This window comes from Petaurus breviceps, unplaced genomic scaffold (genome assembly GCF_028583685.1).
Source record: "Petaurus breviceps papuanus isolate PSGF00001 unplaced genomic scaffold, PetGlider_PUasm1.0 208, whole genome shotgun sequence".
NCBI classification, from domain to species: Eukaryota; Metazoa; Chordata; class Mammalia; order Diprotodontia; family Petauridae; genus Petaurus; species Petaurus breviceps.
In genome coordinates this window covers 30,703,001-30,716,069 of record NW_027185852.1, presented here as the reverse complement: position 1 = coordinate 30,716,069, position 13,069 = coordinate 30,703,001, and the positions used below count along the sequence as shown (strand labels likewise).

General features: G+C 50.5%; 1 protein-coding gene across 1 annotated transcript in view; it reads right to left on the bottom strand.

Moving 5' to 3' along the window:
* LOC138165418 (ERI1 exoribonuclease 3-like) overlaps window positions 1-13,069 on the bottom strand; it is a 367,493-nt gene that overhangs the window by 158,344 nt on the left and 196,080 nt on the right. The window contains 2 exon segments of the mRNA XM_069093754.1: window positions 4,274-4,432; window positions 4,434-4,565. Of these exon segments, the coding sequence (XP_068949855.1) occupies window positions 4,274-4,432; window positions 4,434-4,550 (276 nt within the window). The 5' untranslated portion in view covers window positions 4,551-4,565.

Below are 13,069 nucleotides of genomic sequence, written 5' to 3'. Positions count from 1 at the left end.
GTAAAAATGTATTCTGAAAATCTAAGTCAACATCTTCTGTGAAAAAAGCCTTCCCTGGCCATCAGGGCTCCCCTCCTCTCCCCTCCCAGGCCCAAGTCCCTGGTCAAGCAACACCCCCACCCCCACCCCCACCCCCACCATACATCTGGCTACAACACAAGCTTATGCCTGTGGATTAATCACTGGGGGGAGCTGAGGGAGGGCCCTGTCCTCACCAAATCGACTGAGCACTCTCCAGGCCTTCAAGGCCTGAGGCGGCATGCTCCTCCATCCTTCCCCTCCTTCCTGCAGTCCCTAGTGTTCTTAGAGGATGGGGGGAGGGGAGGGGAAAGCAGGGGGGTTCCTGAAACCCCACAAGGTCTGGAGGAAAAAGGAGCTCCCTGTACATCCTGCTCTTCTCCTAAGGCTCATCCTTCATCTCTTCTCCAAGACGGGCCTCAAGATCGCTGAGATCCAGGTCCATGAAGACCCTAATGGGAAACTGAGGCCTATTTGTGGCTGAACTGTTCCTTCCATCTGCCAATCTGGGGAGGTCAGAGAGCACAGACTGGAAGAGCCAACTTCAAGAACTCCTGGCTCCACTTTCTAGTTGAGTGGGGGATCCCTACCTGCCCTTGTCTTAGACTCAATTTCCTCATCTATAAACTGGGAATAACCATCACAGTGGTACAGAAAACAAGAAGGCCGATCACACAGGGTTTGCACTGACCCAACACATTTTCCTTTAGCTATTGGTTGTTCTGGTCAAGGGTCTTCTCCAGAATCCCAGCACACTAAAGGGATCTCTACGTCTCAGGATTTCCCCCAATCAGTTTTCTCTTTGTCAAGACCAACAGGCCAGCTCTTAGAAGCAAGACCTGAGACACTGAGAAACCCCTGACTCACAGCTGTTGTTGGCAGGGCCTCCCTCTGAACCAGACTTGATTCCTTGGAGAGTTCCAGAGAGCAGGCCTCAGGGAAAGATGTCCACATGCAGAAGAGGGTGTCTCTATGAAGAAGGATGGCCCATGGGGAGAGTCAGTGTTTATACAGCTTTGGGGAAGCTGCCCTCAGCACCAGCATGAAGGGCTCCTGGCACTGACTCCTGAAGGCTAACTCTCCAAAACTATGTCATTTCTGTGGTGAGGCTGAGCTGGAAAGGCCCTGGAAGTCCCCTCAGTCCAACACCCTCACATAATTTGCCAGGCATTACATGGGTAGGTAGCAACTGGGTCAGAATTTGAGTTGGGCTTCCATGTCATAGGCATTCCTGGAGAAGCTCAAGGGGAAAGGGCTTCAGACAGGTGCCACCCAATCTCTGTCTGAAGAACTCCAGGGACAGGGACCTCCCACACTGGGACAACTCTCAGTAGGAGGATTTGTTTTCCTGACACAAAGCCTCAACACGGACCTCTACACGGACCCTGCACTACTCCTGATTCCTCTTTCTGTGGCCAAGGAGATATGGGTCAATCCCTCCTCCACAGGACACAACTCTCCAAATGCTTGAAGACAGCTTCCGCTCCCTCCCTGAGCCTTCTCTAGGCTAACCCTCTCCCAGGTCCTTTATGCACTCCTCATTCACACAGAATTCATTCAACAAACTTCATCGAGTGGTTTCTCCTAGCAGAGACCTGGGGTAGAAGGGGATGTGGAAGGCCCCTGATCTAGTCTGGGGATGTCCAGCAGGGGGGTCTCACACACAAGCCCTGCTGCTCAGGGAGCTGACCCAGCCATGGACAGAACAGGCCCAGAAGCACTCCTCTGCCTCTAACGCAACCATCTCTCACTAAGATGAGGACACATGAAAGATGCTCAAGGAGAAAAAAAGTGGGCTTTTTATAATGATACAGTTGAGGTGATTTCAAGAGGGGCTGAGCTTGACCCTAATACCCTTAAATCAGCCAGCTCTTCGGCCTTGCCGAAGCTTGGGATTCTAGCACGCTCTCATCCTGCCACCGGCACAGGCCCCAAGGGTCAGGCCGAGGCCAGAGGGGCTCACATGGCATGTTCTCTATCACACTCTCAGAGCGGCTCAGAAGCGGAAGAACAGCTAGGCTTTCCTGCCCCGAGACCTTCACTTTACAGATGAAACCCAAGAGACTGAGAAGACATCTCCATGTGGAATCTAATTCCACAAGCACAGTTTAAGCAATCACCATTCTGTCCGAAGGGACAAAGAGCACAGAGAGAAGTGCATGCAAACTGAACACAGGATGGTGGTGGGAGGCCCGCGGGCCTGGAAGGGGGGCCACAGGTAGGAGGAGCTCCTCAGGCCGAGGCAGGGGTCAGGAGGGAAGCCATTCCAGACACAGCAAGACCAGTGTGGCGGGATTCCAACAAGTCTGGCGGGTCAGTGAGGACCCGCTCCCCAACACAGGGGGTTTGGGCTCAGGCTACAGAAGGACATCACCCTAGGGGGAATCTGTTTTGCTTGACTATGCAAATTTGTTACAAGGGTTTTACTTTTCTGCCAATGGGGAAGGTGGGGAGAGAAAATCAGGTTTTCTTCATTAAAAACAATAAAATTTATTCTATAAATACATGATAAGACTAGCGAGGTACAGTGGAGTCAGGCTACAAAGGGTGTTATTTTAAAGGCTAGCCAGAGGAGCCGATATCTGATAGTTTTATATGTGGTAAAATGGAAAAGAATCCTAACAAGAGGCAGCATTTCTATAGCCCTTCCAAGTGTTTTTACAAATGCTATCTCATCTAATCCTCATGACAACCCCAAGAGACAGGGGCTATTATTATCTCCACTTTACAGTTCAGGAAACTGAGGCAGGCAGTGGTGAAGTGCCTGGCCTGGGGCCGCACAGCTTCAACTCAGGTCCTCTTGACTCCAGATGCACTATGGCACCACTGGCTGCCTCACAGAAGGCTCCCCCCTTGACCCAGGGCCTTCTTGGCCCACCACCCATTGCCAGTTGCTTGTTGTTGGCCCTCTGCTCTCCTGGGTGGGAGGTACCATCCAATGCACCTCAAAAATAGCATCTCAACAGATTCCCTTGTCCAGGAACTAGCCCCATTCCTTCAGCCACCCCAGGGCATGCCTGGGAGCCAATCTACCAGTAGCCCAATCTGTCATCCCTCTTCCGAAGTCTCTCCCCAGTTCACTTGTGCCATCCTGCCACCTGCCCCTGCAGGGAACATGAGTGCCTTCCCCCTGAATTGGGCCAGGAGTCCCAGGTCTACCCTCTAGCACCAGGCTTCCTTGCTTACCCAAATCCCAGCCATCTTTCCAGGCCTTGTCCAAGACTCACTACCTTCCCCAAAAGCTTGCCACACTAATCAATACAGCAAGGCAAGCCTGACTGTACCCAGGGTATGACTACTCCACCCAGTCAATCATACCAGCCCATTCCATGCCCTCCAACTTGTCCCCTCCCCTGCCACACTTGTACCGTACCCCTCACTGCCACACCCAGATGAGGCCAGAAGCACAGCAACCTCAGAAAAGGCTTGGGAAGGAAAGCAGAGTCTGGCCCCATCTTTTCCACAAGGACCCAGCACAGGCCCACAGCACGCACCAGGGCACAGAGCAATCTCAGAACTGCGGAGCCCACAGTCCCTCTGAAGGGGGTGTCTAGATCCCTCCCACCAAAGGAGAACCCCCTCCCTCTTGGGTGTCCCTGATGTGCCCATGCTCAAAGCGCTCACAGCCTCCCAGGACCCACCCTGGCTGCCGGCCTCTGGGCCCCAGCAGAGTCAGCCTGCTCCCCTTCACACACTTCCCACGACCACAATCTCCGAGGCTGGCAGCTAGAAAGGGCACAGAGGTCACCTGGCCCACGCCCTCACTGTACACATAGTACCTTCTACATGCTCAGTTCTGTACTGGGGACTCAACAAATGACTTTCTGACCCTCACAACAATCCTGAAAAGTTAGTGCTGCTGTTAATCCATCTTACACTTGAGGAAACAGACAAAGGGAGACTCTAGGACTTGCCCAGGGTCCCCCGGCTAGTATCTGTACTCAGGTGGTCCTGACTCCAGGCCTGTGTTCCATGCACTATGGCACCCCTGGGGTGGGGCAGATACCCTCTGAGGTCCCTTCTAAGTCTAGAGATTCACCCTGAGAATCCCAAAAAGGTTAGCACTCTCCTCTGGCCAACCATGACTCGCCCTGTCCCCCCACACCCCAACACCCAGTAGGCATTCCCCAGGCGCTGAAGAGAGCCCAGGTCTGACAGAAAGAAGCTGTCAGAAGAGGGGTGGCCACATGCCCTGGGGGCCTCTGGCAACACCCACCCCCACCCCCACCCCATTCTCAAGGCCCCTTGCAGTCACCTGAGGATGGATCTGCGGCTTGTCACAGGTAGCCTCGAAGTCCAGCACTAAGAAGTAGTGGTACCTCTGCGGAGGGATGGCTGCCATGGCCGCCATGGCCACCCCGAAGCCGTGAGTCGCCAGCGTCTTGCCGGATATGGAGCCGAGCTCCGGGACGAAGAAGAGGAGAAAGAGGAGGAGGAGGAGGAGGAGGAGGAGAGCCCAGCACTATCCCCGCCTTCCACAGCGAGTCTGGAGAGAGCCTCACTATCCCAGGACGGCCAAATGCTGCTACCATTGAACACCTAGAAGTCTGGAGGGAGGAGGGGACAAAAGACACGCTGTTACTCTCCCCCCACCACCAGCAGGAGGCTCCCTGAGGCCCACCAGCCCTCCCCGGGGCACTAGCCCACACACAGCTGCCCACGGCTGTGGCCTAGAAAAACTACAGGCTCCAAAGCCAGGTCCCACGCAGGGTCACCCCAAAGCAACAATTAAGAGAAGAGAGACTGTGGCCTCCTCCCTGCCCTGGCATTCTGACCAGCTCAGACAGCCACAGACCCCACAAGCAAGAAGAGAGAAAACCAGATCACGGGTCAGTAAGTCATCACACATTTCCTAAACACCCACTAAGTGCCAGGTACTGTCCAAATATGGCAAAAACTGTCCCTTCCCTCAAAGATCTTGCCAGTAGCCTAACCAGGAGAATCAACCTGCAAATAACCCGGTACAGATATGATCAATGTACATGGAAAACAATCTCTGAGGGACCAGAAAAGGCCTCCTGAGACAGAGGAGAGGAAGGAGAGCGTCTGGGGAATTGGGGGCAGCCCAGGGGCAGGCACAGAGATGGGGGATGGAGTGGCAGACACATGCCAGCAAGACCAGAGCAGCTAGATTCACTGTATGTGTACGATGAAGGGCCAGGCCATGAAAGGCTTGAAAAGCCTAACAGAGGAGTCTGAATCTGATCCTGGCAGTAAGAGGGAACCCCCTCTGCCTCTCCAGACACTCACTACACAGGACCCGTCCAGAATTGGAAGGACACAGCTGGCCCCAATCTGCTTCACTGCTAGACAAAAACATGTCCATTTCAAGGCTAGCATCTACCTCAGTCTGGGGAAATCAAGGCAGTGAACCTAGGGATCACTTTGAAGGGGCTTCCTGAGGTCTGTGAAACTGGGTGACCACATCACTCTGGCTGCCTTGGCTCCTGCGCCAAAAGCCTGATGGGACAGACTTTGTTTATCTAGCTGAGGCAGAAAGAGCCACAGGACCAATGCTCAAATCCAATTACCTAAGGGGCCACACGCAAAGACAGGAATGCCCAATTCTAGGTCAGTTTCCCCCTCTAAGCTCCCACAGCATGTACTGCTCCAAGGAAAAAAGCAAAGAGCCCCCCGGAGTCAGGATTCCATCCCCAGCAGCCTCCCTGGTACCAGGGCCCCTCACTGCTCCTCTTTTCTACCTCCTAACATACATTTTCCTTTAACTAGATCAGCAGCCTGGAACAGGGAGTCTCCCAAGTTATGCACATGAGGGGCTCCAGCTAGATAGGCAGCTTCATACTGTCAGGGTCTTCTAGTGAGCAACCAGACAGTCACAGAACCCCAGATCTACCAACCCACCCCTGTCAAGGTGGGGGTTGGCGGGAGGCGGTGTTAAGATAGAAGGGTAGCCCACAGGACAAGAATGAGGGGGACGGGGATCTCCTGGGAATCAGCTTGAGGCTCCCCCTGCTGGGGCAGGCAGGGCAGTCCACAGAACAAGACTGATGGGGTCAAGGGGTTTCCTGGGGGTCAGCTCAAGGCCCCACCCACTGAGGCAGACAGAGCAGCACTTCTCAGAACACAGAAAGGACCAGTCCCTAGAGTCAAAGACCCTCTCACCATGCGTGGGCCAGTCAAAGCTGATAATCTTCCAGCCTAGTTTGGGCCTGTTTCCTTCTATGTGAAATAGGTATTTGATGCAATCTGATCAATATTACCTCAGGTCCCACCTGAAGAGGGCTGTTTTACAGCCTTTTCAAGTAACAGCAAAAGGAGCCCATAAAAATGCAGCTGCTGAGCCCAAAGTTGGCTCACATTTCCCTAGGACTCAGGCCACAGGACTTAGAGGCTGGTGCCTCCTCCCCCAAGGCTATTTCCCAACATCCATAGCATCAGCATAGCCCCCCTCCTCCGCACACCCTGATCTGATCAGTCCCAGGGCTGGGCCTGGGCCTCCACCTCCCTCTGCACAGGCTGAGATCTGCTGCACAACTAGGCACTGCAGGAGTGTCTCATGCAATCCAACCCAAACCAGAAAGGAATGTCCCGCTACAATGTATCCAGCAAATGGTCACACAGTTTCTGCTTGCAGACCCCTGGGGCCCCACCTGAAGCAGGCCGGGCCACTGGGGAACATCTCTCATGATTAGGAAGGTCTTCCTCCCATCCAGCCAGCCTCAGTCTGCTTGTCTGCACCCTCCTCCCACCACTGCCCTAGGGGCCAGCAGGACAAAACTCATCCTTCCTCCACGTGCCACCGGTGAACATGCTGCAGTCTGTCCCAAGCACCACACCTGGCCTCCCAAGCTGGGGGAAGCAGGATCACAAGAGCAGACAGGCGGGGTCAGCTCTTCTGGCCTCACCTGGCAACACCATGACCACATCGCTTCCAAGGAAAGCACCAGGGCTTAGCCACGCAGCAGTGACTTGTGGGAAAGTAAAGGCCCTCATAACGTGCCACAGCCTGGCTCAGAGCCCAGGAGCCCAGGGTCAGCACAGGCCTCGGGCACCTGCACAGTCAGGCAAGGAACAAGCAATCCTTCCGTGCCTGGGCACTGTGCTAAGGCTGGGAATACAAGGAAGGCAAAAGCAGCCCCTGTCCTCAAGGATCTCCCAGTGTGATGAGGAGCCAGCACACAAACATCTATGTACGAACAAGACAGAAGCAGAGGCTTTGTGAAGAAAGTGGGTTTTGGAGGAGAGAGGATGGGAATCGGGAGAGTGTCTGGCTCAAGGAGCAGTGGGAAGGCCAGTTTCACTAGATCGCCTGGAAAGGTCGGAGAAGGCCTGTTCATGACAGTGTGACAGGAAGCCACTAGAATTAACTGGAAGGGGGCGTGGTCAGAGCTGCACTTTAGAAGGAATGAGCTGACATTTTGGAGATCGGACTGAGGGGGGAGAGACGAGTCAAGGGAACTAACCAAAAGACTATCACAACAGTGAAGGCGTGAGGTGAGAGGACCCATACCAGGACACTGGAAGAGTCCAAAAGGGGCAGCACCTGAGATGTGCTGGGCTGGGCAACAGACTGGCTACAGGGAAGGAGTGAGGAGTGAAGGATAATGCCCAATTATAAGCCAGGGCAACTGACCGAGGGAAGAGAAGAGGCTTGGAAGGAAAGGTCAGGAGGCCAGCTCTGGACGTGGCGAGTTTAAGATGTTTGTGGGACATCCAGCTCAAAGTGTCTGAGAGACCACTGGAGATATAAGACTGAAGCTCAGGAAAGAGGTAAGGGCTGGATGTAGGCTGAGAACTATTAGCAAAGAAATGATAACAAATCCATGGAACCTGCTGAAATCACCAGGGGGACAGTCTAGAGGGAGAAACAAAGACTCTAAGGAACTCCCACAGTCAGCTGCCTCCATCTGGAAGACTATCCAGAAACACACATAGAAGGAGGCATCAGACAGGCAGGAGAAGGACCAGGAGAGAGAGAAGGAAGTAGAAAGAAGGTGATCCACAATGAATGCCAAAAGCTACAGAAAGGCCAAGGACTGAGAAAAGGTCATCAGGTTTGGCAACTCAGAGTTCACTGGTAACTGTGAAGAGGGCTCTTTCAGGTGAATGGAAGGATGGCAATCAGACTGTGCAGAGCTAAGAAGACAGAGGAAAGGCAGTAGAGGCACTCACTGCAAAAAGTTTAGGCACAAAAGGGAAGAGACATAGGAAAACATACAGTGGGGATGGAGGGATCAAGTCAGAGTTCTTCTGCTGTGTGGAGTTACTCGCACAAGGTGATGCTAGCAGCAAACAGCAAAGGCAGGATCAGAACTCAGGGCTTCTCATGACAAATCTTGTATACTCTCCACTGCCCATGGGCATTCCCTCTGCCAATACAGGGACGGCCCGGTTGGGAAGGAAAGACCAAATGGCCAAATGAATGCCACAGATGAGCTCTGCACCAGGCTGCACAGGGTCAAAGTGCTCTTCAGATGAGGTAGAAAGAAACACCAGTGGGCCCCCAGAAGAGACCCAGGGGCAAAGAGCCCAAGGAAGAGTCCTAGAAGGACCCAAGTCCAGGAGCATCCAGCAGGCCCCTCCCTGGGCACCAAAGAGATAATCGAACCTAGTCACCCACAGGGGAGGTGGTTAGGGGAAGAGATGAAGCAAAACATGCCCCTCCATGGGGCTGCCAAATCTGAAGCAAGGAAGGGACCCATCCCCACGGCACCCATCGAGGACTCATCTGTGTACAATGTTTACACAGCCCAGAGAAATGGCTGCTCTGAAGCCCTGAGTGTGTATCAGGTAAATAACACATGTGCCAAAACACACACTTAATGAGGTAAATAATATGCCTTTATAAAAAGATTCAATCTGTATTTACCTGTGAGACCAAGGAAACGAGGAGTCCCCGGACTAGAAAAGACCCACAGAGGGGTCAGACTCAGCCCTGCATCTTGGGTAAACAGACATTTCATTGCATCCCATTACATTGAGTGGCTGGCAGGGGAGGAGGCAAGGGAAGGAAGGAAGGAAGATGCAAGGGAAAGAAGGAAGAGATAAGGGAAGGAAGAAATGGATAAGGGAAGGAAGGAAAGGGCAAAGGAAGGAAGAAGGAGGCAAGGGAAGGAATGGAGAGGCAAGGGAAAGAAGGAAGGGATAAGGGAAGAAAGAAGGAAGCAAGGGAAGGAAGGAAGGGGCAAGGGAAGGAAGGAGGAGGCAAGGGAAGAAAAGAGAAGTAGCTAGCGGGGGGGAAGAGTGCAGACTAAGGAACAGACGGATGGGGAGTGGGACACAAAGGAAGGCCAAGAGAACCCCTCCCCCAAAATCATACACCTAGAGCCGCTTGGGAGCTGTTCATTTACACCTCACTTAAATTAAACATCCTCTCCCCATGGACTCAGAAACTCAGCACAGTCATTCCAGGGACTCAGGAGATCCCCAAACTTGGCTCTAAGACAGCAGCCCAGAAGCCAAGGTTCACAGCCCAGGCCTGCGTGCAGACTCCTTCCCACCACATTCACCAGCACTAGGACCCTCACCCACACAGGGTCTCTGCCCTACACCAGAGGTGCCACACCTAAGAAGATGCCAGGAGCACTAAGAATAGCCAGGGAAAGTGCCTCACAGACCATAGGACACTATGAATTGTGATCATCAACCTGACAAGCCTTTCTTGACCCCATTAGGGCCCCTGACGTAAAAATTCCTCAATGTCAGCACTGAATAGGACTTCAGGACATACCTGGGAGAAGAGGCTGACTTACCCAAGGTCACACATTTAGTTGCTGACAAAGCTGCAGAAGCAGGATGGGCCCCTAAGTCAGAGACCTGCCCATTTTACAGATGAAGTAAAATCACAGAAATCATTTATAGTGATTTGCTCCTCTCCAGAATCTTTATTAAATCCCAAACTCCAAGAGTCTCTCATTAATATCTAAAACTGAACTCATGAAAAAAAACCCATGAGTTGCCCTTTACCCAACTTTCCAGGTACAGCCCAGTGCACCAACATTGCCCAGTCACTCAGGCTGGTCACCTAGGGATCGACTCTCTGACCCCCTAACTCCTCTGATACCGTCACCATCCTGGATCAAGCCCACATGATCTACTGCAAAAGCCTGTTGGTGGGTCTGCCTCCCAGCCTCAAATCTTTCTTCACTCCCACAGGCCTCCACAGCAACATCAGAGATTTTCTGTATGTGTGAAACAATTTTAGGTCCTGGAGGTAACTCCCCAGGCCCGCCACCCAATACTAGAAAAATAAAGTCACATCTCTCCCCATTTAGTGACCCTAGAAAAGCCAGGCCAGGTAAACATGTCAACCAAGACACTCACTGAGCAGAGACTGATCAAGCAGCCAAAAACTGAAGCTGGGGTTGCCTCCCTGCCTGCCTAGGGTAATAGGGTCTCGCAGGGCCTCCAGTTCTGTCAGATTAAACCATCAAAGAGCTGGAATGGACAGCTGATGCATCAGCATCCAAACTGTCACTGACATGTGGAAATCCATACTCCTCAAGCACTCAGAAGAGAAGCCCATTAGGAAGCTTTGCCTAGAATACCCAACAATCTCAAGCCTCAGTCAGCTTCTCTGCAGCCTCCCCTCATGGCTCCTCATTGTTCAGTCCTCTAGGCTAATCCTTCCTCCACAAGACAGGCCTCCAAGGACTGGAAGTCAGCTGCAGCAGCTTCTCCTCTTTAGTAAACATCTCCAATTCCTTCAGCCTGAGCTCAGTCCAATCGCCCTTCTCTCCATCTTGTCAACTGATCCTTCCAAAAACAGCCCAGAATCAGACACAACCCTCCATGACAACTGCTCTTAGCAAAGCACATAAGGGGAACTCGCCCTGCCCTCATTCTAAACAATAGCTCCAGAGTATACTGACTAGAGACAAGATATAGCGGCAGCTAAAAGAAATATATGTATGTACCTGGTGCAGAGGGTAAAGGAGAGGGAGAATAAGAGAGATAGAGGAGAGACAGAGAAAGACAGAGGCAGAGTGTGAGGAAAAGAGGGAAAGAGAGAGGAGAGAGCGGGGGTGAGAGAGAGAGAAGAGGGAAAGAGAAGGGAAGGGAGGGGAGAAAGAGGGAAAGGGGAAAGGATAGGGAGAGAAAGAGAAAGGAAGAGAGGTAGAGGGAGGGGAAGACAGAAGTGATAAGGGCCTACATCAGGTTAGTGGCCATGTAAGAGAAGAAAAGGTCCCTAGCAGTGGAATCTCTGGCCATTCATCAATAAAATCAACAAGAACTCTCAAATGAAGTCCTGCAAACTATTGATAACCATAGGAAAGATTACTCTAAAGTTGCTAATACTAAAAGAAGTATAAAACAATCTTGAGGTTTCACCTCACACTCATTAAACTGGAAAAGAGGACAAAAGATGAGAATAGTCAGTGTCAGAGAGGTTATGGAAAGACAGGCACACTAATGCATTGTTGGTGGAGCTGTGAATTGGTCCAACCATTCTGAAAAGCAACTTGAAAATATGTAAAGAAAGCAACTAAAGGGGCAGCTAGGTAGTGCAGTGAATAGAGCACAGTCCCTGAAGTCAGGAAGACCTGAGTTCAAATGCTACCTCAAACACTTAACACTTACTAGCCACGTGACCTTGGGCAAGTCACTTAATCCCAATTGCCCTGCCCTCCCCCCTCTAAAAAAAAAAGGCAACTAAAGTATTCATACCCTTTGACCCAGAGCAGTGAGCTGCTACATATTTACTCCAAGAAGGTAAATGACAAAGAGTAAGATTCCAAAGACACAGACAAAATATTCATAGCTGTACTTTTTGTGCTAGCAAAGAACTGGAAATGAAATAGATGTCCACTAACTGGTGACTGGCTAAAAAGTTCTGCTCCATCTTCAGCTGCTAAATGGTCAAAGGATAGGAATAGGCAGTTTTCCAATAAAGAAATTAAAGCTGTCTATAATCATATGAAAAAATGTTCTAAATCACTACTGATTAAAGAAAGGCTGAGATACCATCTCACACCTATTGGACCAGCTAATGTAACAGAAAAGGAAAATGATGGGTGTTGGAGAAGATGTGGGAAACTTGGGACACTAATACATTGTGGGTGGAGTTGATCCAACCATTCTGGAGAGCAATGTGGAACTATGCCCAAAGCGCTATAAATGTGCATCTCCTTTGACCCAGCAGTACTACTACCAGATCTGTTTCTCAAAGAGATTGTAAACAAGGGGAAAGGACCTACATGTACAAAAATATTTATAAGCAGATCTTTTTGTGGTGGCCAAGAATTGGAAATAGAAGGGATGTCCATCAGTTGGGGAATGACTGAACAAGTTGTGGTATATGCATGTTATGGAATACTATTGTGCAATAAGAAATGATGAACAGGCAGATTGCAGAAAAACCTGGAAAGACTTACATGAACTGATGCTGAGTGAACGGAGATCACTGTACACAGAAATAGCAAAACTGTACAATGATCTCCGTGAATGACTTGGCTCTTCTCAGCAATACAATGATCTTAGACAATTCCAAAAGACTTGTGATGAAAAATACTATCCACGTCCAGAGAAAGAACTATGGAGTCTGAATGCAGATTGAAGCACACTATTTTCACCTTCTTTTTTCTTTCTCTAGTTTTCTCCCTTTTGTTCTGATTCTTCTTTCACAACATGACTAATGTGGAAATATGTTTAATATGATTGCATATGTATAACATATCAGATTGCTTGCCATCTTGGGGAGAGGAGGGAGAAAAAAGTCTAGAACTCAAAATTTTAGAAAAGTGAATGCTGAAAACTTTCTTTACATGTGATTTGAAAATAAACATCATTTAAGAAATTTTTTTAAAAGAACATATGAGCTTTCAATATTAAAAAAAAAGCTCTGCTTCATGAATATAAGAAAATATTACTGGGCTACAAGGAAGGGTGAATATGAAAACTATGGGGAAGCATGGAAAGACTTACTTGAAATGATGCAACATGAAGTGGACAGGACCAGGAAAACTATCAACACACTACAACATGTTAATGGAAAGAACAACAATAAAACAAGTGAAACTGCAGGCTGTGAAACTGATGACCAAGTCAAGTCCAAAGAAACAACAAGGAAAGTTACCTCCTTCTCTTCTTT